This window comes from Motacilla alba, chromosome 6, assembly GCF_015832195.1.
Source record: "Motacilla alba alba isolate MOTALB_02 chromosome 6, Motacilla_alba_V1.0_pri, whole genome shotgun sequence".
Lineage (NCBI taxonomy): Eukaryota > Metazoa > Chordata > Aves > Passeriformes > Motacillidae > Motacilla > Motacilla alba.
Genome location: NC_052021.1, coordinates 24,305,912 through 24,330,304, shown reverse-complemented (window position 1 = coordinate 24,330,304; position 24,393 = coordinate 24,305,912). Strand labels below are relative to the sequence as shown.

The following is a 24,393-nucleotide window of genomic DNA, read 5'->3' as shown; positions in this document are numbered from 1 at the left end:
CAACAACAAAAAATGTCATTCCTACTGTTTTTAAGAAGTAATTCAGAAATTGAATTTCCCTTCTTTCAGTTTTTCCAAATCACAGTCTTTCTGACCATTTTTGTTCTAAAGACAGTTTTCATTAATCTTTTTGTTGATCTTGCTGAGGGTATAATATTATTAAAGAAATTCCTAGAAAATGTTTTCTTATGTATGTGTGCCCATGGCTTTAGCACTTTGAACACTTTGCCAGATTTTCTGGATGTGCTAAATCAGTGTGTGTTGCCTACTCCATTAAACCAGGATTCTTTTTTAATAGCATTCTTTGCCCAGCTGTTAGATTGTCATAGCAAAGGCTTCTAAAACTAAGCTTCCTAGCCACGTACCTGGTACACTTCTCTGTCCCCAGAGAGGCTGACTGTACAGCTCTCCTTATGGAAAACTTTCTCTGTGCTCCAAGGGAGCTGACAAACCAAAGGGAGTGAAGTGCTCTTTGGAAGCTCAAGGGAAGAGTTAGCCATACCGAAGAGATCTGACAGACACCTGCATGCCAGTTAAAGGCTGGAGTGTGGAATCACTTTGCCGAGGGGCACGTGTGAAGTAACTCCACTGCAGATGTTGGTCTAATTGTCTGGACTGGCATCAGTGTGAGAACTGAATCCAGTCCTGCAAACTGACAGGACCATGCAGGATTACCATCTTCTTTTTTTTCAGTATGTGGAAAAAGAGAAAATAACCTGAACTTCAGAGATACTGAGCTCTTGAAGTTTCAGAGAGCATTCTGTAGTCTCTTCTTTCCCATTTTCTTGCAGATTGCCTCTAGCAGAGGTCTACTTGGCACAGTAGTTCTTTCTGCTGAATTAAATGGAAAAGTTACAGAACAAAACAGGTCCTTTTAGAAGGGAAGTTGGCATGAAAAACACTGTTGAAATCAAAAGGACACACTTTTTTGTAGGGATGGGTAAAGAATATCCAGTTTGATCCTGCTGATCAGCATAGATAGATTGCAGTTTGTCACAGAGCTCCCTTTGTGCTACACCCTGATCATACTCCAGCATTAGATTTTGTGCAAGAGTATGAACACAGTAATTATGACTTGCCTCAGTTCCTTCTCCCCAGCCCTGATGTGAACTAGGAGGGAAATAGTTTCTTCTGTCTACATATAACAGGTACTAATAACATCCAGCCTGTCTTGGGCCTGACAGTTAGTCATTTCTCCAGAAAATGGATTAAGTGGGAGTGTGGATAGCTGCTTTATGGGACTCATCTCTGCTTTCCATTATCTCATAAACTGCATCCTTCAGCACTTTAGTTTGGTTTAACAGTCTCCCAGTTTTTGTAGCCTATGTCATGTAACCCTTGAGTTACAAATGAATCTATATCCTAACCAAAACTCAGCATCATCCAGAGCTAAATTTGTTCCTGCTCAGGGTAGATGCTTCACTATTACCCCAGGGCAGAACCTGGTTTCATACAAATCATTGACAAGATTTGTTTTGAAATAAATACACAGTTATACACAGAGATAACCAATACTCCTCTCTGCCCTGAATGCTGAGGACAGCCAGAGTTAGACCCTGATGCTGTTCTTGTCCATCTCTAGTTGTGAAACACCAGTGCAAATTTGTCCAGCTCAGAAGAAAGTAACATAAAGTGCCCAGGGCATCCAGAGTGTACTGCCAGGACTTCCGTTTGCTGAGGGTCTTTTGTTTTGGCCATAGGTGGAAGTGGTAGATTGAATTCAACATCATCAACCTCCAGCTACAGACAAGCCCAGTCTCCCAGTTCTACTCTCACCAAATCACCTGGCTCAACATTTGAAAGAAAAACCTATGTCAACCGCCATGCAACATATGAAGGTATGACAGAACATGCCATAGAAGGGAGGCAATGTGCAGTGGAGGCAATGTGCAGTGCACTCTGAGGTCACATTAGTGCAGAATTGTCCCCAGTCCCATTGTGGTTTTCCTAGGAAATAAACCATCAGGGACACAATTTAATGATTAAGTCCTATTTATCCTAAGAGTAGTGCTCATTCCTAAAATGAATTGTGGCATATACTTGTTGAAAGACATTTAGCAGGTCTTTCATGTGAAACCTGAATTACTCTTTTTTTAAATGGAAATGTTTTCTGCCCACTGAGATTAAATAGTTGCCAGGAAGACATGTTTTGAAAGCTTTTAATGATCCTTTACAAAGTATTAATGAACATCTTTCTGTTCTTTGCAGGGAGCTCCAGTGCCAACTCTTCTCCTGAGTTTCCCAGAAAAGATTTTGGTATGTCCTTTTTAGAGCTGCTCCTCAAGGTCATGTGAGTTGATGACCATAAGGGCTTTTTGCACATTTCTGTGTCCTGCTCTACCTGTGCTACCTCTTTATTGGGCCATCATGCAGCTTCTTCAGAGGAGTTATTTGGGATTTACATTAACAGCTGAAAGCCAGGTCTCTAGCTGATCATATTCAAACAGAGGGTGGGTACTGTATATCTGCTACTCTCAGCTGCTTTTGTGATGGTGCTCCCTGTATGATATAGGACATGGACAGGAGAAGACAGACGTGGAATACTTCATAGCATTCGCTTCACCCTTCCAGAACAGCTCATAGAGCAGCTGCAAGCAAGAAAGTCCAGACTCTTAGGATTTTGAGTCACTGCTGGATATACTTTTCCAGTAGCTCATTTCTAGACTTCATCAAGTACATATGGAAAAATGAAGTGACTATCAAGTGATATATTTACACTAAACGTTGTCAGCAGGTATTGTCTTGCCCTGTCCAAACTCTGAGCTGCTGATTTTACTCAGTGAAGATAGTGAAACATTATGGTCAGGTCACCTTTTATCTCATAGAGGAGGCCGGGTTCCACAGTATCCAGCATTGGTCAGTGGGGCCAACAGGCCTCTTAACTTCCTTTTGGCCGTTTGGAATGTGACATCACCATCTACAAACAACATTTCTCTGTATAAAAAAAAACCAGCATCTGGTCCAGAAAGGCTAAAGGTGCTGCTGAGTCTTTAAAATACCTTATGGTCTAAAGGGGGCCTGGTAAAATCTCTTAATGGTTCAGTTCTCCCAGCTGTGCTCCAAGAAGAGTTACTGTCTGAATATAAGCACACTGAGCAAGATCAGTGTGCTGATTTTCAGAGGTGTCACAGGCAGTAAAGACTAATACAGCTTTTCTCTTATTGCTGTTCACAGCATCTGCCTCTACGAGAGGGAGAAGCCAAAGTCGAGGTGAGTGACGCTGTTCTTTGAGAAGCTTCCTTTTTTCAGTTCAGCATAATTCAGGCGTGTTAAATAGACCTGTTCTTTAGCTGGAATCCACCAGTTTAAGTGTAGAGCAGTCAGATGAGGTGCATGGATCTGCACCACTTCAGATGTGAACCATGAATCTGGAAGCAGTTGTTTAAACCAGCTTGGTGTAAAAATTGACCTTAGTGAATGCCATGGTAGTTCAGACTGTCAGAAGGGAAGATACTCTTGGAAACCTGGATGTCTGAGAACATAGTCTTCCATCTTGTCTGTTCACTACAATAACCTTAGTCCATCCATGCTCTGGGACCAGCCTCTGACATATTTACAGTAATTGCATTCATGCTTCTCCTACTGTGATCTGTCTTGCAAACCATAAAGCCATACCCTGAAATAATCTCATGCTGATAGTAAAGAGATGGTGAGGAAATTGCAGACTTACTGCAGTCTGTAGCCAGACTCTGCATTGTTTAAATCATTCAGCTCTTCTAATGATTTATTAACAGTGTTGGGGAAAGAAGGATTATCTTGGTCTCCAAGAATGTAGTATCTGTTTCCAATTGCTTGAAGAGGAAACCATAATGTCACTTTATTCAAGTTAATTTTAGCAGTGGGTATAAATCACAGCATGGTCTTGCACAGTCCTCCTGGAGAGTGTCACATTCCCAATTATTCTGCCTCAGATCTTCACAGTCTCCTCTAGCAGGCTACATACCTGAGCTCCCAGCAGAACTAGGCCATGCATAATAAAGTAGACACCAGAGAATCAGGTCCAGCTTCTCATATTACTTCAGAAAATAATTCCAATCCATCATCTTCTCCACATGAATGCCAATACAGTATTTCTTTTCTAGTGCATGCACTGTCAGATTTCATCATGAGGAGCATGTATCACATGTTCTGCCTGGCCACTTTGCTTGTTGGAGGCAAGTTTAAAGGCTTACCCTAGTCAAATCACATTAATTGTGTAGTTTCTTGTGCTGGACAGTAAAGGTCCAGTAAAAGTAAGGTAATAACCTTGAGTACCTGGTGAGAATGTTGGCTGAAAAGTGGACTGGTTACATTCAGTGAGCCAAAAGAGAGGTCAGTAAGTAGCAAGAGACTGAATCATACAGCCCACTGTAGAGATGTCAGTTGTACCCAAGAAGTAGTAGGGCGTTTGTGTATTTAGTAAACTTCTTTTGGCTCTCTAATTTTTTTGTTCTGAAGGACAATAAAAATAATATTTGTGATGAGTGAGAACTGCATAATTAGACCTTCTGTATGTCTGACAGTAGCAGCATGATTGACTTCAGCAGAGGCCATCAATGAGTGAAATATAATTCCCTGGAATTTAAAGCAACAAAATGTGACCCCAAAACAAAAAGTTGCCCAAGCCCATTTGCTACCAATTTGCATGGGCCATGAGTACTGCTCAGATTAAGCAGTCAGACAGCAAGGTGGAACATAGACAGCAGGGAGGAATTCACTTCAGCCTAAGGTTTCATTCCCAGCCCAGGGCACAAATGAATCTCTCTCCATATTCATGATCTGCTTTTTATCTTCCCAGAGAGTGAAATACGAGTCCGACTGCAGAGCGCATCTCCCTCTGGCAGATGTAAGTTACTCCAGGGGTATCAGGGATAAGATAGAGGGTGTAGCTGCTGGGGTTATGTCTTTTCCTATTAAGAACATTAATTTGAATCCCCTTTCTGGACAAGGAAACATGCTGTGGGTTGTATGTAAATGATATGCAAATATGTAAAATGGTACTTAGTCCCAGAAACATCCTCTAGAACTTTGTCATGAAGTGGCACCCCTAGGAAGTAACAAGTTCATAGACATGCAGATAAATTCCACTGAATTATTTAGATCCAGAGCAGGATTACAAATCAGTGAAACACTGACTTTTGGGTGACTCTGGACACTTGCTTTTCCTGCTAGGGACGGAGTTGGATGATGTGAAACGTTTGCTGAAAGGAAGTCGATCTGCCAGCTGCAGCCCTACTCGGTCATCATCCGGTACCCTCCCGATACCAAAAAAGGCTGTGGTGGAGACAAAGATGGTCACTGAGAGCTCTCAGTCAGGTACTTGGCATTAGCAATGTTGCAGTCATTCCAAACAGCATTTGCCATAAAAAGTACTCAGTTGTTAAGAGAATCCAGATAAGAATGTTCCTGTACAGAAAAAGAGTCAGAATGCTGAAAAACTGTCCAGGTGTTGCTGTAACAAGAGCCATCTTGGGTACCTTTCTAGTGACTAGTCTAATTTCCAAATAAATGAGTCCATTCCTTCTCCCACCAGTTTCAATTCCGTGGTATTTCCAGCAGAGATAAGAGCTCTAAGCAAATGTGTCTGAGAGTGATTTGATCTCTTATCTCCAAGTGAGACAGAGAGATAGAACTGAAGACAACATTTCAGTGAGTGATTTATTAGCCATTCCATTTCATAATAACTCATCAGGAACTATATGAGAAGACAAGGGGGAATGGCTTCAAACTGAAAGAGGGCAGGCTTAGATCAGATGTTAGGAAGAAATTCTTTACTTTGAGTGGTGAGGCATTGGCACAAGTTGCCTAGAGAAGTTGTGGATGGTCCATCCCTGGCAGTGTTTCAGGCCAGAATGGATGAGGCTTTCAACAACTTGGTCTAGTGCAGGGTGTCCCTACCTATAGCAGGAGATTGGAACCAGATGATCTTTGAGGTCCCTTTAATCCCAAACCATTCTGTGATTCTATGATTCTGTGATTCAATAACTGAAGTGGTACTTAAATACCACAACCTTTTTTAGTTATTTATACACCTCACAACAGCGCTTGAGGAATTGATATTGACATTGACTCCATTGTCTTCCATCAATATCTAAAAACAATATCTTTTATCTTACTCAGAGCTCCAATCCTGTCTAAAACAGAGTTTTAGTCCAGTACACTAGTTAACCAGTCAGAGTTAATGTGGGAAGCAAAAGCCATACATCCCATGGCCTGGGGTGACAGACTGGGGTGGTTTATTCTGGTACCATAACATCTATGAGCAATGGAATCTCTCCAAGGTGTTTTGTGAATGATCATGCTATCAGGTCAATCTGTATTCCATTGGTTAAAATTTGTGTGGACTGTAATCAGCTGACATTTGAGGTCAGTTATGCCATGCTGACCTGGAGTCATAGGGTTGATTCTACCAAGGTAATTGAAATGTAAATTGTTTGCCCTATAAACCTGCAGTGCATGCTAAGCCACAAGCCTAGCCTCGCTCAAAACCCCTTCTGTCTGCTTGCTTTTTGCAGTGTCAGGGACATATGACACAACCATACTGAATACTGCCCTCCCTTCATTCATGTGGTCCTCCACTCTGCCTGCTGGCTCTTCCCTTGGTGGATACCATAACAGCTCTTCCTTGATCAATGCCATGTCTCACTCTACAGGATCAGGTATGCTCCCTGGATTGCCCAGGTTGGAAGGATGGAACTATCCTGAAACTGGGTCAAAAGCAGGTTTTTTTGCACAGCACAAACTAAAATGATGGAATAATCAAAATGGCAAGGGATATGCTTGAATTTTCTCTGGTTTTCTGTAATGTGGTGCACTCTGCTCTATGCTGAATATATCTTAAAATCCTTCTTTGTGAGGATTTATTGTCCTGACTCTTTTGACTGTCATTAAATTTTGATGACATCTTTATCAAAGAGGTCAAGCTCACATTCCCGATAAAAACTAGTTTAGACTCAAACTAATATTGGATTATCCTGGCCCATTGTAAGAATGGCTCATATACTAAAAATAATATAAGTAAGTTTTGTGTGTTCTTACACCTGGTGAGGCCCATTTCAAAATGCCAGGGATTCTGCATTCCCCAGATGCAGAGAAAAACAACAAGAAGCTTTATGATGGAGTACTGTTTAAAGCTTTACTTTCTCTCACTGTCATATGATCTCATCTTGTCTGAGGTAGGATTTTTTTGCCTTTGTCAGTTCAGTAAAAGGGTGGTTTACTGTCAAGATTTTTTCTCTGTGCAATTATTGTGCATTATCATTAGTTGCATTTCCAAGTTCACTCTTAATTTCTGGGACTGTGCATTGACCTTTGGGTGCTAGATTTATGATTTGAGAGGAGTAATAACATTTTACTTCTTCTTTTTGCAGTTTTTGGTGTTCCAAATAACCTGGCTCCCAGCAATCATACTCTTAATGCAGGCCTGAGCTCTTCCTCTACAGGTCAGATTTTTCTTCCCTTCACACTTTGACAGCACTGCATTTCTGGCAGACAGTTGCAGTGAAATAATACCAATATACCTGCTTCTCTCCCATTCCTCATCTGAGTGTCAGCAGCTCTTTGCCCCACCTGCAGAAATGTCCATGCAGCCATGAGACCTCACAGTGTAACTCGAGATGATGTTTTAAAATGGCCACCATTATTGTCCTGGGCCAAAAATAACAATACAACAAGGTGAACTAAGTTACAAAACATTTTGTTGTAAGGCCTGCGGTGCCTCCAGAAAGCTGATGAAATTTGTTGGGAGAGGTCATTATTTTTGTGTCGCTGGCTTCATTTGGGTTCTAGCCAGAATGCCACCTGCACTGCAGGACTCATATAACCCTCATTGCAATCCTTTTCTTTGCAGTATTTGGAGTTCAAAACAACCTGTCTCCAAGCTCTTCCTCTGCAACCCAGAATGCCACAGCAGCCTCTGCAACTCAGCAACAAAGTAAGCCTAGAGAAAGTGTGAGGGTCACCAATATGTGCTTCCTTCTCCCACCTTTTCTGTAGTGACTAGAAGTTTCATCTTGACAGAGGCCCCCTCATAACCTTCTTCTTGTGTGGCACAGTCTGGTATGAAGGGATAGTGAGGAACATCTCCTCTGCTGTGCATGTGCAGGAACAGTTCCCAGTGCTGATGCACTAGGAATTTGCTTGCTAGGGAAACCCTTGGTTGTTTGAGTTGTCCTAGGAACACTGAATGAGAAAATATTTTTGAAATCTTTTGGAGTGTGTAGATCCCTTGTTATCCTTCATCTCTGTCATTGTTGATTTTCTTCTTTGCAGCATATGGGATGAAGAACACTTCTCAGAGCAACACCATGGCAAGTTCTGGTGTGTCTGCCTCAGCAGGTGAGTCTGTCATTCAGAAGTGTTTAGGCATGGCCTCGTACAAGCATATCATAAAAATGAGTTAGACACTCAGCATAGCTGAGTGACAGTCAAGTGCGTGACTTGTCAATAGCCAAATCTCCTACCATACCTCTTTCTGAAAAGAAGCAGAGTCAGAATCTAAGAATGAGCAAATGAGCTGGTCTGATTCAGTTCTCTACAATAATTTGGATTGTTTAATTCTCAGCTATTTCCGCTCAGCTAGCAGGAAGCTGGATAGAAGAGGACACATGTGAAACTGTACTTTATTTGAAGCCAAAACATTTGCAATGTTGCTCTTAAAAATAATTTTTCAGTTGTACCAGCTTCAACCATTCAAAAATGAAGGAATTGATTTATACATTATCAGAATACGTTTTTTTAATGAGAGAAGCCCTTTGTCCTTGAACAGTCAGGTTTCATCATTTCCAGCTCTTTTCTGCAACTCTGAGAGTTAAAAATTACACTTTTTTTTTTTTTTTCTGTATGTAAAGAAAGCCAAGTTTGCCTTGTAATCCAAGGACTCTCAAAGGCAAGGCTTAAAAATAGATGTAAAGACCACAGAAGTTATGATAACATTTCTAATAAAGGTTACTCCAGGTTCTGCTAGACTAATGGAATAATACCATTCTGTTTATCTTGATTTTCAGTATTTTGTCAGTGTGCAAATCCATGTTCGTTCATCATTCCAGACATACTTCATAATGCCTAGTGGCACAAGAGTGACCACAGTGATGGTTTTGAACCTTGTTTGGCCTGTGCCAAACCTCAGTAAAGTGCAGTTTAGTGGCTCCTAACCCTGCCTGGCTCCCAGGATATGGAGTGCTTTGTGCTTGACAGAGTAGCTTGGCAGTGCTTGGTGGGCCCCCCAGCTTGAGCTGTGCTGGCTCTGCTGACCCCTGAATGTCTCTCTCAGGCTGAGTTTCTCTGACTCCTCAGGAAGTGTGTTTGAGGAGCAAAGAGCTCATTGAGCAAATCACTTCTACATATGATTGAATTCCAGATGTTCCCCATTTCTGGCAGCAGGACCTCCCCTGCTAGTGAAATACACATCTCCAAAGAAACCTAATGACATGCACAGCTCTCCTGTTACCTTTAGTGACTGGTATCTTACAGGGCTCTTTTTGTAGTGGCAACCCCAATCACAATGTGACCACCTGTTTTTATGAACAAAAGTGATGTGGCTTGTAGTTATGGTCTCAATGGCCCACACTGATCTCCTCTCTACCATCTTTTACAAATATTACAGGAGGAACTGTTTTGAGCTCCCAGGGAGATGACATTCTGCGCAAAGACTGCAAGTTCCTGCTGCTGGAGAAGGAGAAAGCACCTGCAAAGGAGATGGAGCTCTTGGTCATGGCAAAGGACACTGGCAAAGTCTTCAGTGCTTCTAACACTGGGCTTAGTGGAGGTAACATCCCTCTTTCAGGACGTGTGGTTATTCTGAGGGCAGAGAAATGGAGACTGACCATAAGGGAAGTTCAATGCTCAGGGCGCTACACCTAACCTGTACATCACACAAGAACCTCTGACAGTCAGTCAGCTTTGAACCATGCCAGCTGAAACCTGGGTCTGGCTTTTGCATTTGAACCTCCAGAGTGTGTCTCAGGGTATTTCACAAAGCTCAGGAGCTTTGAGAGAAAAACAAACAAACAAACAAACAAACAACAACAAAAAACCAAAACAACTAGATCTGGTTTAGACAGGCAGAACTATTATGTCTTCCCAAGAAAAATACACCTTTACCAATGAAAGAAGATTGGCCTGATTTCACTTGTGGTGTAATGTTTCTAATTGTATTCGGTTCCTGTTCAGGATCTTTTGTAGAAGACACCTTGAAGAAAGAGAAGCAGGGATTTTCCTCCTCTTATGCTACAGACACTGGCCTAAAATCAGATACAAATGGTAAGAATTTGTTCCTGTGAAAATGCAACAGAACTTTCTCCTTCTGCCTCCATTACTACCTTTCCCTTTCAAGCCCACAGTCTAAATTTTGTCGTGCACAGAAAGACTGGTAAAACCTCTTTTACTGTTGTTAAAACAGGAGGGCTGAAATCCATGCCAAAACGGGACAAAGAAACTTATGCAGGTAAGTGATGCCACTCAGACTTTCATTGGAAGAAGCACAAAGCACAATACACAAAAAAGCAATTGTTCTTGAGCGACATGAATGGTCTCTGAGCAATGAATCAGAGGGAGGGAATGTTCAGGAGGCTACCAGACAAATTGGTACCAGTGATTTGATTGTAGATAAGTGGACAGTTGGGTTATTTTTGCATGACTAGAGAAATTCAGATACCTGACAGTCCAGCTGCATCCTGCTACTGGGACAGATTTATGGGGAAGAGAGGACTCAGACAGACCATGCTGGCTATTGGTGTCATTTATGGCTCAGATCTGTACAAAAAAATTACCCCCCATGTGATCATGTTTTCCAGCTGTTATTTTAAAATGCACTCAGTGTTTTTGTCCCCTGTTTGAATTCCCTTTGGAAATACTGTTCCCAACTTCCACAGGGACTAGAATTACACTCACCATGTGCACAGAGTGGCATAAAGATTTTTTCCATAGCCCTTTGTATAATGGATCAGGCATGATGTCCTTATTGTAAGAGATTCTTAACTTTGAAGTCAAGGAACTCTTCATTAACCAGGAGATTCTTCCTTCCCTCTTCCAGAAATACGAAGTGGTGATGCAGGAGGTGCAATTGGATCAGCACCATCCTGGTGTCCCTGTGGTTCCTGCTGTAGTTGGTGGAAATGGCTCCTGGGTTTGCTTCTGGCCTGGTTGTTTCTCCTTGGATTGCTTTTTGGACTCATTGCTCTGGGTAAGAAATAACTGAGGAAAAAAATGTTGAATGGTATAGAATGACAAATGGTTTAAGCTGGGAACAAGCCCAAACACCAGAGATACCAAGCCAGAGAACTGAGGAAAACATTCAGCTTGATGGTGACTTGCCACTGAGATATTAGAAATGGACAGAAAGAACAGATAAGGAATGCAGTCTTTGTTGAGGAATTATATAGTCTTGGGGTGAGTAGGATAGAAAAGCTCCTGAGATCTGAGGTCTACTGCTCCAAGACTGACAGATTCCAAAGCTGTCATTTAAATTCCAGATATCCCTTCTGAGAAAAAAAAGATACAAAGAATTCTGCAAAACTCAGTGTCCATAGCTATGTGACAGTGTTGCCATGTTCCTGTGATAGCATGAGATATTTCAGGCATGCATATCTGGCAGCATGTTCCCTAGCATTTTCCTTTAACCTTCCAGCTGAAGAAGTGAGAAAGCTGAAATCTCGTGTGGAAGACCTGGAAAAAATCAATGGTGGCCTCCTGGCAATTAACCAAGGGAATTTAGAAAAGGATGTTTCAAGAGTAGACTTTCTTCACGGTAACTCACCCTCCTCGACCTTCCCGTATGAAAATGAAGAGTCAGTCTGGTTGATGGTGAAGAGCAGACTGAATAAGGAAATAGAACGAGGTGAGCAGAGTCAAAAAATGAACCCATATCTTATTTCTCATGCTACTTTTGTTAGCAAGGGAAAGGTGATTTACTTCTGTTTAGCACATGATGGAAAGAGATGAACAACAGAGCAGCCAACATTCTCCCATCTTTAGAAATTTCATGTATTTGTGAAAACAAATTTACTGAGGAAACTCACAAAACCATACTGTGCTGCCTGTAGCCTGAAATCCAAATAGATGTATTATTGTTCTTGAAATGAGTAGCTACTCTGCTGTATAATGAACTCTGACAGCCCCTTCACTTCCTGTTACAGGCTACTTCCGAGGGGAGAGAGGAGAACGTGGTGAGAAAGGTACAGCCATATAGTCCTTTAATTCCCCTGTCCAATTCCTTGGCTCTGGCAGTACACAATTTTGTGGTGGTTGTTGCTTCAAGGGGCAATTAGCAGTGAGGAAAATGAAGATGGTTTATACTTGAGCAAAAAGAATCAGAATTGTTTAGGTTGAAAAAGACCTTGAAGATTATGGAGTCCAACAATAAATGTAACACTGTCCATGTCCATTATTAAACCACCTCCCTAAGGGCCACATCCACGTGTCTTTTCAATACCTCCAGGGACAGTGACTTAACCTCTTCCTCTTGGCAGCCTGTTCCAATTCCCCATAACCCTTTTGGTGAAGAAATTTTTCCTAATATCCAATCTAAACCTCCCTGGTACATTTGAGGCCATTTCTTCTTGTCCTATTGCTTGTTACTTGGGAGAAGTGGCTGACCCCCAGCTCACTATCCTCCTTTCAGGCAGTTGTAGAGAGCAATAAGCCCCCTCTCCCCCCCCCCACCCCAGTCTTCTCTGGGGATAAACACCCCCAGCTCCCTCAGCCACTCCTCATAGGATTTCTCTTCCAGACCCTTCACCAGCTCTGCTGCCCTTCTCTGGACTCACTTCAGTACCTCAAGACTTTGTAGGGAGGGGCTAGAACTGGACACAGCAGCCAAGGTGCAGCCTCACCACTGCTGAGTGCAGGGGGCAGTCACTGTCCTGCTCCTGCCAGTTCGCCATGCAAACTGTAGAGACCCTGATCCACACAGAACAATGCAGGAGGCCCAGTCTTGTATTGTGCCAGTGTAAAAGGCCAGATTGTCTGATCTTGTACTGTTCCAGTGTGAAGTGTCCTGTTTAGCCATAACTCCTTTGTATTTCATTAAAAGTGGGAAAGCAACTAGAAGACATAATGAATGAGTAATCAAAGGATTTTTTTTATTCAACTTTTTTTTTCCACTTTTCTCAGGTGACATGGGAATACAAGGTCCCAAAGGTGAGTCTGGAGTTACCTGCTTTCTCAGGTAGATTGGCAGCCTGTCATAGGGCCTGGGTAGCAAATGGTTTTTTGTTACTCCAGAATTTGGAGAAGCTGATGCTAGTTATCTGTTGGTTCAGGTATTGTTGTTAAGGTTGGGGTTTTTCTCCGTTTTCTAGTCAAATAAAATTTTAGAGTTCATAGTAGAGTTCATAGTAGAAGAGATAACAGATCTCGCTTTGAATCTAGGAGCTCCTTTCACCTGGATGAAAGTCATTCCTGAAGCCAGCCTCTACCTGGTTTAATCACAGAGTGTTTCAGTGTCCAGAGGGTTTTGCATGGTGTGAATGTTTCAATTATTTGCATAAATACAAGGGAGACAATTGCTGGAGACACTGGAACTTGTAAATATTCCAGGAACATAAACTTTTTTCTATAGGGTGAGGGTTAACCAAAGTGACAAAAAGAGAAGACTTATTCCCCACTGCCTGTCTTTTTGTTTCTGTCTACAGGTGATCGAGGACTTCCTGGTGTCCCAGGTGGGCTATAGTTCAGTTCCTCTATGAGGGAGGACATTTACTTACATTACTGTGGGCAAGAACAAATTCTGCACTTTCTTGCAAAATTCCTTGAACTTAGCTCAAGGTGGTTCTTTGAAGAGTCAATATTTGGCATAGATTTAAGTCACTTGATTAATACCTTGGTGCTGAGCTACAGACACAGCTTGGAGACTTGGTTACAAGCGAAGCCTTGGCCAGACTTCCCCTTAGGAAAACATGCTGAATTTGGGTTTGTGAAGATTCTAGTCTCCCATTGAAAGAGTCCTACAGCTGCATAAATACTTGGTTCAGCTTTCTTGTACTTTTATATGTATTGTGTTCTTCTAAAGAGATCCAGTATCCACCTTATGAATAATATATTCTTTACCCCATAGAATTAATCTCTCCAGGTTTGAGGTTCCCCTAAGTTGCATGTTATTCTTTTATGGTACATAGTCAAGAACTCTGTGTTTTTTTTCCAGGCATTCCTGGTCCAATTGGGCATGCAGGACCAGAAGGACCAAAAGGCCAGAAGGGAAGTATGGGTGAGCATCTCTGTCAGTGCTGTGAGTCATTCACAACTGACTGACACCTGGCTGGTGTGATCATTGCCTTCCCCAGTGGAGCTGGCCATGGATCCTTTTGCCCAAGGCCTCCCTGCCTCAGACGCCTGGTTTTACAAGGCATTTGTTTCCTGTAGGTGAGCCTGGCATGGAAGGTCCAATGGGACAAAGAGGTAGAGAAGGGATACCAGGGCCTCGAGGGGAACCAGGACCACCTGGATTTGGAGAAAAAGGAGACAGAGGTAGGAACCAAGTGTCTTGTTGTTGGATAAAACAGAGATGGACAAAAGCAAGATTTTGGTCCTGATTAATAGAACACCGCAGTGATAAAATTTGATTTCACTATTCCAATCCAGATTTCCTATCTATACATTTCCCAGCACAGATTAATATGGCCATCAGGATTTTTTTTTTGGCAGACTTATAATGGGTAAACAAGGATTGCTTTGGTTTCCCAGATCTTACAGTCAAGTTTGAGTCTGACAGAACCAAAATCACTTCACTGTCAAGGTTATCTTCTTCCCTGTTATCCAGATCATCAAAGCTGGGGAATTAAAATAAAGCCCTGTGAGCTCATATTCTTTTCTTGGCCAGTGCATATTTATTTGGGTGTTTTGAACTGATGAGCAGATTATTCATGACATTTACCAGAGAAAGAATAACAGTAGATGGAATAATGGAAAAATGGTATCATTGCTGTATTCTACCATGTCTATTCATGCTCTTATTTTGCAGGTGCTGTTGGTGAGCCGGGTCCTCCAGGGCCGCCTGGACCCCCAGGTTCTACTGGCCTAAAAGGTAAATGTGACGATGGAGAGAGAACACCTAGCGGAGAGGTTAGGAGTAAATGGGCACTCCAGCCGTCCCATTTCACTTGTGTTACTCTGCAGTAAGCAGAATAGTGGATTAATGGTCTGAAGCACATATCCCAGCATCTCAGCTGAGATGGATGGCTTGGGTCTCTTTACTTTAGTGGAAAACATTTCCTCAATGTCACAAGGACTGAGTTCTCTAAATTTCTTGTCCTGGTTTGAGGATGCCAGTAATGCAAATTCTTCCAGTGGCTGAGGAAATTCCAATTCCAACCTGTTGGGTTGTGGATGCTGTTGGGCAAACTGAAAGCAATATGATCATTTTCTAATTATGATGTTACTAAAAGAAAATCCATGTTCCTTACAGGTCTGATGGGTTCTCCAGGTCCACAAGGTCCTCCAGGTGAGTGCTGCATTCCTTTGCTGTGGCATCTAGAGACTGGGGAGAACAAAAACAGAGTGACAGTTTCTCATAGATTTTCTGCTTCAGTGATGCATTGTGGTGAGTGGGATGAATGAAAACCTCCATCTCATTTTTCTGCAGGTCCTCCTGGCCTACAAGGATTTAGAGGTGAAGCAGGACTCCCAGGTGCTAAAGGTAACTTTCTCTTCCCCCTGGCAATCAACGCAGCACTAGCTGAGGTGCTCTTCTAGCACTGCTCTGAGCAGCAGATGTGATCTGACCATGTCACACTGATTCTCTGGGCAAAGAAAAGCATAAGACTGAAGAAAAGGGAAGCAAACCAAAACTTAGCCAGTGATTGCTAGCAAATATTGAGAAATGCAGGGGACACAGAGGTAATATAGCAGTCTAAGAGAGGAAAAACGGGTGGGTGGAGCTGTGTTAAAGGAAAATAATTTCCAGTTTGAGTTTGTCGGGTAACAAAGAATCTGTATTTCCCTTATGATTTTTCTTGATGCACTAAATGCCTTTCCCTTATGATTTGCTAGTACTATTGTTCAATCATCCATATCTCTTTCAGGTGAAAAAGGAGCCAGTGGACCCCCTGGACCCAAAGGTATGTTGACCAATTAGGTATTTTTTTGTGGTTATTTTCTTTAGATTCCTTTAGATATGGATACTGTCCATGAGTTTTATCCATCTTTGGCTTTTTCTTCTGTGCTCTTGTCAGAAAGCAGACTTTATTTTCTCTGATGGAAACATTTTACAATGAAGCAATCTCACAGAATTTGTCCCTTTTTTCTACCACAGGTGATCAGGGTGAGAAGGGTTCTCGTGGAATGACAGGTCAGTGGATTGAAATACTGGAATAGCATCCAACCTAATAAAAGTACAGCCCAGCCAATCCCAGTTAGCTTTCTGAAACACTGTAATGATGTTTACTGGTTATAGGAGTTTTATTTTTGCACCAAAATTATAAACAAATAGATCCCATTATTGATTCCAGTAATCTTGGTAATAATCTTTGCATTTAGCTTTAGGAAAATCCTCTCTCACATGCCCTATATTCACATCACTTGAGCATTTCTAATGCCCAGAGACAGTTGTGAATCATGAGGCCGGAGCATCCTGTCGATGCTGGTTTTCAGTTGAAAAGCAGCAAATATTGCTGACAGAATTGTTCAAGAGTTGTTTGATTCATTTTCATACTCTTTTGCTACAGGTGAACAAGGCTCAAGAGGAATACCTGGACCTCCTGGAGAACCAGGGGCTAAAGGACCTGCAGGTGGGTACCAGAAAGCAGCTGTATTTACATGGGAGGCAATGTCATTGCCATCCAGATTGTGTTTCTGTGAGCACAGACAAGGAAACAACACAGGAGTGGAATCGTGCTTGTTGTGATCCTAGGTCTTTCATCTAGACAACTGTGATTAGTCCATACATTCAGAAAAAAATGTCCTGCAGTTAAGTTTTGAATGAATGCTTCCTGGACCTTCAGTAACTGTAGCCAAGGTTTCTTTCAGATGCAATGTGTAGAAAAGCCACTCTTAGGCTTAGGGCTGTGTTCCACTTTGGAGGAAGAGAGGATAACTGTGGTACTGTTTCAGAAGTCCCTGACAGTCTCTTTCTTTGGACAGGACAAGCTGGTCGTGATGGACAGCCAGGTGAAAAAGGTAAGAGCTTCCTTTGAGGTAGAAGTGCAAGTACTTTCTGATTTGGCAGGAGTTGATTTGTAAAAGGAGTGGGAGAAAGATGGCAGCAGATTCGTGTTCTGGGATCTTCTGTCTCAGAACTGTAGAGTCAGCCTGTAAACATGGAACTGAGACATATAATGGAGCAGGCTGTAAACTTGTGACAGACTTACCTCTCTACAGAACTCTTCTGTCATTGATGTTTCCCCCCCCAGACACTGATGCTGGAGATGGCCACTTGGCTGTGGGAATACAATAGGTAGAAAGTGCTGCAGAACAGCCAAGCTTGAGTGGATCGGTAAATTGTATGTTAATGACTTCTGTCTTGTTAATGGTGATTTTATCCCTAGGTGAACCAGGTCTTATGGGAATGCCAGGTGCCAGGGGCCCTCCAGGACCCACTGGAGATGCTGGAGAGCCAGGTAAAAGCATAGAGAGAATAAAAATGCTTTTTGCTCAGTCAGGAACACATATGTATTTGTCAATTTCCAGTCTTAATTTGAATTTAAGTCTGGCAGAGGATCTCTGTATTCCTAAGGTGGTGGTGAAAGGAAAATACATAGAGAATCTAGACCCTTTATGATCTCAAAATGGCCCACAGTGCAAACATCAGCTGCTATGAACTGATTTACATACCAGTTGCTACGCCAGTTTCAACCACTTGAGCATTGTGTGCTATAATTTCACATAAATGTAATCTTTTTCTCCCTTTCTAACCTTTTCCCACATGAAATTTTTTTAGACATCTTAAGAGTTTTTGCTTTTTTCTGACAGGTCTCACAGGACCCCAAGGACCGCCAGGTAGGCTTTTCCATATTCCAGTGTATCAATGACACACTTTAATGTGGGTTCAAAAAAACCCTTGTAATTTTCCCTCTGTGGTGCTCAGGGTTTCCAAAGTGATATCCCAAGGTTTCCACATCTCCTTTGGCTTTTGAAACAGATTTTGTACAAGATGTGTGATTTTTGAGCAATGCAAGACTTTTGAGTGTTGAAATTTTGCCTTTCCCCAAAACATAACATTTTAGTTCCCCGTGCATCAATGAAAAGTCCTTCTAGTCAGCAGCAGAAACAGAAGGGACAGGATGTAGCAATAGAGATGTAAACAGATGATGTGACATCTGTAAGCAGAGGTGGTGGGGGGAGACACAGTTCAACAGGGAATTCATCCACGAGCCTCAGGACAGGTAGCAGTACCTAGAAGCAGCTACAGGTAAATCTGTGAAGCAATGTCATCATCCGGGGAGGAGTGAGACCAGGGAAGTCCAGGGACACAACCAGCTCAGTCTGTTCCTCCACTTGCTTATAAAGTCCCCAGGAACCTGCTTATAAAGGCTGAAAGCTGGGGTCTTGAGTAGGGAGCTCCTTCTATAAACCCACAAGTAAAACAGCTGGGGTACCTGAAAAACATACAGCAAACAATATTTGCACTGACCATTTTAAATTGTTTGTCTACTTCATATCAGGACTTCCAGGCAACCCAGGCCGACCAGGGGCTAAAGGTGAGTTTTGTTTCTTCCCTAATGCTCATTTTCTCTCTAAGGATTTCATTTTATTAAGGATTAGCTGCTCCACTGACCAGTCCCTGGATCAACAGTGGCATCTAGTGGCTTTGGGAAGGGAAGGTTTGAGAAGCACGGTAGGCAAAGCTTCTCTGAGCATACACGGAGGGCAGTGGGGACATCTGCTGAGGGATTTGGCATAGCAGCTCTCCTTTGAGCAAACCTCTGAAGCCCGGTTCTGCCCTGAGCATAAGATGCCTGGTGACTGCAGTGGAAGCTGTGTGCCTGCCTCGGATAAATCAAGCTTTTGCCTATGCTGGCAGATGTAGTGCTTGGAAAGCTGATCAGAGGGCTTCTCTGGATTAGCACAGCTCTTTTGCTTCCCCCATGACCTTCTAGTGTTGTGACTTCTTGGATGAGATCAAGAGCAGAAACAGCAGAAACTACATGCTTAATAGTACAATGTTACTGAGCTTATTATAGGACTTACCCACTCTCCTAAAAAGAAGCTCAACTTTTGTACCTTTGTTTTCCTAGGAGAACCTGGAGCTCCAGGAAAAGTAATAAGTGCGGGTATGTAGTGCTGTGAGAGGTCCCACTTCTGATTTAGGAGGGTTTTCTCTGGGTTTTTTTGTGCCTCCTCAATTCATCTTGACTGTGTGTCAGACCTGTGTTGGGAGAATATATATGCCACAGATGTGGTATTTCTTAAGCATAGATTTTTACACATTCACTGGATGTGGGAATATAAGTGTCTGTGTGCAAATCTGGGTGTTTATTTTTCAGAGGGTTCATCAACTATTACTCTGCCAGGCCCACCAGGTCCCCCAGGCCCACCTGGCCCCACTGGTCCTCCAGGTGTTCCAGGTGAGTACTGATGGGTACAAAGCAGTGATTGGTCAAATCCAGGGATTAGAATCAAGCTCTTTCACTGGTCAGGAAGGCAGGCTTGTGTCTAATCCCTTTCCCAGCACTGTTGCTGGAATTAGGAAGTCCTTGTTTTCCAGTCTCAGCTTTGAGTTCAAGGCAGCAGAACTCCCATTCAAGCGTCTGTAAATCTTTCTCACACACACACTGGCTGTGCATGAGCTCGGGCCTCAGGCTCCCCTGTCCAGTCAGACACTGCCCTCCAGCATGCTGGTGTCAAGCAGCAGAGCTCCTGAGCCCTGATCCTCATGGCACTTCTGTGCCTGGAGCTAGTCCTGGAGCTGCTTTGGCAGAGACAGTCTCAGTTTGCAGTATGGAATGTGAGAGGAGGGTTAAGCCTTTTGCATCCCTTTTCTGTTGTGGTCAGTGGCATTCTGGTTATTTCCCCAGTCCAAGAGGCACCAAGCATTTTAATTGCCACAGGATGGAAATTCAAGTAATATATGGGGCATTGATTAATTCATACCCCATAGCAATTCCATTTAGTCGTGTAGAAAATACATTTTTTGATAGTCTCAGTTCTTATAAAAGTCCTATTGATTATTTTCTGCTATTGTAAAATACAGCCAGTAAAAGCTAATGAAATTTGAGTTTTTTCCTTTGAAACTAGGTCCTGTTGGACCAGCTGGTCTCCCTGGACAGCAAGGTACCATTTTCCTTCAGCTTTGATTATGCTTCTTAATAGAAAGGAATTCATTAGTTTTTCTTTGTTTCTAATTCTCTAAGCCCTTGGCACATTCCCTCTCCCTTTTGTTCACAGATTTCTTCGTTTCAGTTCATTTTGTTGCATTATTTGGCTTAATTAATCTAGTAAAGAATTTTTATAATTTTTTTGTTTTCCCAAGGGAAGAAGGAGGGTGGTAAGAGGATAAGAGCCAGTGTAATGTGGATGCTGCAAATGTCTTTTTTTGCTTATGCTATTTTTCCTGAAGGCTGGTATTTCTAAGGCACTCCTCAAGTGCTGTTGCCTTTCTGTGATAGGGGGTATAGCCCAGCTGGATACCTCCTGCCATTTTGAAAGGCAGGAGAACAAACTAGAGCCAAATTGGGATTAATGTCACTGTGAAAGCACTGCCAGTTGGGCAGACATCTCTTAGAAAGGGCCTGAACAGAACTGACCCCTAAGAATCTTTCTCAGCTGGTTTTCTATGATCCTGTTAGAGCAAACTGGGCATAATTTCCATGCTTGAATGCAGTGTCCCTCAGATCTGGGGACTGAGTTCATGCTCCCAGTTCTCATAAGAAAAGTCTGAACCTCTTGTCAGAGTAGGTACAAAATGTCACCCTCTCTCAGTTACACAACTCCCTTTCTCTGTTACTTTTTTTTTTTCCTGGAAAAAGGTCCACGGGGTGAGAAAGGATCCCCAGGTGAAGCTGTGGTAGAAACCATCAGAACAGAAGTCTCATCATTAGCATCTCAAAGTAAGTGGCCCTGCCTTTCCACTCCTTTGCCTGGAGATATGTCAGAGCTTCAAGGCCTGCTCACAGCTACCAGGAGATGCCCCTAACTCTTTCTTTTCAATGTGACATGGGGCAAGTATGTCTGTGTAGGAGTGTGTGTGTGGTGGTGTGTCTGCAGTGCCAGCTACCTCTTCTTTCCTCCTCATCTGTGCATCCTAAAGTCCTTTCAAAAGGAGGCAAAGGGCATCAGGCCCGCATCACAGAGAGGGAAGCTGAGGAATGGTGGCTGGCGAGCAGCCACTAACAGGGGAGATACAGAGCTGAGAGCTTCCAGCCACTGAGTTCACACAGGGCAGTTCCCTGTGCAATATGAGCATGGAGCCATCTGTAAGATGAGAACCAGTTTGAAAAGGCATGTTAATCTAAGCAACAGAAATAATCTCTCTTCAAATTAAAGGCTGAATTCACATGGGAACAAATAAATTTTACGATTAAAAAAATTTACATTTTGTGAAAATTTTAAAATTTTCAGATGAAAATAAGCGGAGCTGAACAGAATGGTTTAGCAACATTCCAGGTGATTGCTCTGTGCAACACTGTTTTGCATTACACAAAGATGTGTAATGCACTTAGAGTTGCTATTCCTAGCATCTGGGACCTCTGCAAGTTTGCAGCAAGGTAGAAGAGGGCATAAAATTATAAATGATCCTTGTCTGATCACCATCCAGATGGGGCCATGTAGATTCAGACCATGCTTCCGTACTGTCCAGTTCCCCATTCAGGTGCCCTGGATCACAGCTTCCCTGAACCTTGAGTTTGTGCCTCAGCTCGGAGATGAGGGTACATCACACAGTGCAGTCAAGATAACATGGTGCAGCTGCTTGTTAAATAATGTCTGTGTTATGTTCTCCTCCCAAAACTTGCCTCTTTTAAAGAGTCTTTCCTCTCCTTGAAGTTCTTTCCCTCCTTCTTTGAGTCCTTTGCTCTTCCTCTCAACAACCATTACTCTCCTCCCTGTTTCCAATATCCTGCTCAGAGCTGTATTTTGCTTCATGTCCTAACCACACACATCTCTCCTCTCCCCCCTCTTCTTCATCTTGGGTTTAGGTCACCCAGGTCCCATCTTAGTCCACTGTTGATTGTAAGAGCTTCTAGCAGCAATATATTGACAGTTTCCATAGCAGCAGTCGCTCCATAGCAACAATTTTCCCTTGTTTATGTTTTTCTTTTGCACAGTGCTGGGAGATCTACAAGGGCGAGCAGGACCACCAGGTCCCCCTGGACCACCAGGTATGGAATATACAGAGCTCAGCCCCTAAGCAAGGAATGCTGACACAGCATGGCACGTTTCTGGGCCATGCAGTTTGCTGAGTAAATGTTCCCTAATACCCCTGTTTCTTTTGTCATCAGGTGAATCTGTGCAGGGACCCCCTGGACCTCGTGGTCCCCCAGGTAAGAGCTCTTTCCTCTGAAACCCAACTGGAAAGTGGGAGGTTTTTTCCAAGGCCTAGGGCTGGAAGCAGAATGTCACATAGTGGGTTTCTACCAACACAATTTCACTGCAGCAAGATGCTGCCCAACAAAAAACCATTTGCTTTTGCAGAGGGTTCTAGCCAGAGTATTAATTAGTAAAAGCCATACTTTTTGGGAAGACACTCAAAATTTTCAAGTTGCCAAAGGAAGTAACTGCATTTAATTCCATATTTACTTCTTACTTGTCCAGCCTTAACTTTCAGCTGCAGACACATGTGAGGTTCTTATAATGAGGAATATATCCCCATGCCCCATCCTGTAGCATAGCCAGAACAGGGAAGATGTGGGAGGACATGTGACAGGAGCAGAACCCCATTCCTTGCTCTCTGCTCAGTAGGAAAAGGGAGCAGGTTAGGTATGTGATGGGATAGGCACCCAGTACCACAAAGAAAGGAGTTTTTCTGTCCTTTTCTGTCCTTTTGCTGCAGTGGCAAATGATAATGAAAAATATCTACGGGGATAGATGTGTGAAGGAAACAGTGATAAGGGCCTATGCTGGGAAATACTCAAGCTAAGGCTGTGGCTGGAGATGTAGCAGTTCTTACGTTCATTTACTTACACTGCTGAGGCTGATCCTTCCTGAAGCCCTTCTGTGTCCCTTTTTCCTAGGAGAAGGGTTGCCAGGACCTCCAGGCCCACCAGGGAGACCAGGATCATCCATGTCCACCTCAGGTAGGGTCTTGCCATTCATTCTGTCATCTGGTCCTGGGAATGTCCTGTTGGGGTTCCAGAGAGCTTACATAATGGCTAGGACCAAGTGGAGCCAGAGAAACCTTGTTTGATGTTCCGTTGGATGTCATGAAGAAATCTCTTTGTTTGAATTGCAGAAGCATTCCTCACAGGCCCACCAGGTCCACCAGGACCACCAGGCCCGAAGGGAGACCAAGGTGGGTATATTGTGCTGCCTTACCGAAGTGTTAGGGGGATATTAGCGCCTTATACTGAAAAGAAGAAAGGGCTTAGGAGCAGAAATTCCTGCCTTTCTCTGTAAGAAAGCTAGCACAGTTGTCATTAAGTAGGACTTCAGTCTGCTGTAAAACAAGTCAGTCTTTGTCAAAGAAATTTGTTAGCCTCCAGTACTGGTGTCAAGGCAGTCACTGTATTCAGATCCTAACTTTGCAAGCCCATTATACTCAAGAACATTCAGAACTTCAGATTTGCCATTGAATGGGACAGCCCTTTTGCAAAATGCAGTGTGGACTAAGTCAGTGCAAGGAGGTGGCTCTGTGAAGTGTAGCTCAACTATAAGCTGGCAGAAAAATGTGGACCTGCTCCTTTACCCATTTCTCCTCTACAAATTGAAGGCCAAGATGATAAGCTGCAGTGTGGGCTGGGATGTTGCTAATGAGAATGAAGCAAATCCTAACACTGTTCCTCTGCTTCCCTGTTCACAGGTGAACGAGGTCCACGGGGATTCACAGGTAAGGAGATATCAGTGGCTTTCAGGGTGGCTTGCCTGGGTGTACGAGTGCTCCTTCATTTCTGTGTCTCATGCAGGAGAACCGGGTGATCCTGGCCTTTCAGCGTTCTCCTCCCACGGTTAGTCTGTTCCCCCTTTCCCCTTTGAATTCATTATCGCTGGGCTGAAATCAGGCCAAAATCCTGCTCAAGTCATTCTAACTTAATTGTAGTGGAGCCAGGATTTTGTCTACATACTTTATTCCTGCGAATCTCTGACTCTCTTTCTGCAACTGGCAGGTGAAAGAGTCACCATACAGGGACCCCCAGGCCCACCTGGCCCACCTGGACCAAAAGGTGAAGTTAAAAATCTTCTTTCTTTTATTGGGGGTGGCCTCACACATCCAAGCATGGTTGAGACTAAAGGATGGAACAACCTGGTCCTTTGGGAGCTAGAGCTGTGCTCACCACTGCCTTTTCAGGCAAAGCAGGACCACAGCAATAGAACTGCTGTGAGCCCAAGGCA

General features: G+C 43.1%; 1 protein-coding gene across 1 annotated transcript in view; it reads left to right on the top strand.

The window, feature by feature from the left end:
* Window positions 1-24,393, top strand: part of COL17A1 (collagen type XVII alpha 1 chain) — a 43,461-nt gene that overhangs the window by 6,664 nt on the left and 12,404 nt on the right. The window contains exons 5-44 of the mRNA XM_038139981.1: window positions 1,701-1,838; window positions 2,209-2,256; window positions 3,175-3,210; window positions 4,778-4,825; window positions 5,152-5,295; window positions 6,495-6,638; window positions 7,350-7,421; window positions 7,829-7,912; window positions 8,251-8,316; window positions 9,584-9,745; window positions 10,150-10,239; window positions 10,379-10,423; window positions 11,012-11,161; window positions 11,606-11,815; window positions 12,114-12,152; window positions 13,090-13,116; window positions 13,611-13,637; window positions 14,120-14,182; window positions 14,338-14,442; window positions 14,936-14,998; window positions 15,380-15,415; window positions 15,557-15,610; window positions 15,996-16,031; window positions 16,226-16,261; window positions 16,638-16,700; window positions 17,053-17,088; window positions 17,457-17,528; window positions 17,881-17,907; window positions 18,573-18,608; window positions 19,146-19,181; window positions 19,395-19,475; window positions 20,146-20,181; window positions 20,877-20,957; window positions 22,173-22,226; window positions 22,347-22,388; window positions 23,079-23,141; window positions 23,297-23,356; window positions 23,864-23,890; window positions 23,967-24,008; window positions 24,168-24,224. Coding sequence (XP_037995909.1) covers window positions 1,701-1,838; window positions 2,209-2,256; window positions 3,175-3,210; window positions 4,778-4,825; window positions 5,152-5,295; window positions 6,495-6,638; window positions 7,350-7,421; window positions 7,829-7,912; window positions 8,251-8,316; window positions 9,584-9,745; window positions 10,150-10,239; window positions 10,379-10,423; window positions 11,012-11,161; window positions 11,606-11,815; window positions 12,114-12,152; window positions 13,090-13,116; window positions 13,611-13,637; window positions 14,120-14,182; window positions 14,338-14,442; window positions 14,936-14,998; window positions 15,380-15,415; window positions 15,557-15,610; window positions 15,996-16,031; window positions 16,226-16,261; window positions 16,638-16,700; window positions 17,053-17,088; window positions 17,457-17,528; window positions 17,881-17,907; window positions 18,573-18,608; window positions 19,146-19,181; window positions 19,395-19,475; window positions 20,146-20,181; window positions 20,877-20,957; window positions 22,173-22,226; window positions 22,347-22,388; window positions 23,079-23,141; window positions 23,297-23,356; window positions 23,864-23,890; window positions 23,967-24,008; window positions 24,168-24,224 — 2,736 coding nt within the window. The remainder of the gene's footprint in view (window positions 1-1,700; window positions 1,839-2,208; window positions 2,257-3,174; window positions 3,211-4,777; window positions 4,826-5,151; window positions 5,296-6,494; window positions 6,639-7,349; window positions 7,422-7,828; window positions 7,913-8,250; window positions 8,317-9,583; window positions 9,746-10,149; window positions 10,240-10,378; window positions 10,424-11,011; window positions 11,162-11,605; window positions 11,816-12,113; window positions 12,153-13,089; window positions 13,117-13,610; window positions 13,638-14,119; window positions 14,183-14,337; window positions 14,443-14,935; window positions 14,999-15,379; window positions 15,416-15,556; window positions 15,611-15,995; window positions 16,032-16,225; window positions 16,262-16,637; window positions 16,701-17,052; window positions 17,089-17,456; window positions 17,529-17,880; window positions 17,908-18,572; window positions 18,609-19,145; window positions 19,182-19,394; window positions 19,476-20,145; window positions 20,182-20,876; window positions 20,958-22,172; window positions 22,227-22,346; window positions 22,389-23,078; window positions 23,142-23,296; window positions 23,357-23,863; window positions 23,891-23,966; window positions 24,009-24,167; window positions 24,225-24,393) is intronic.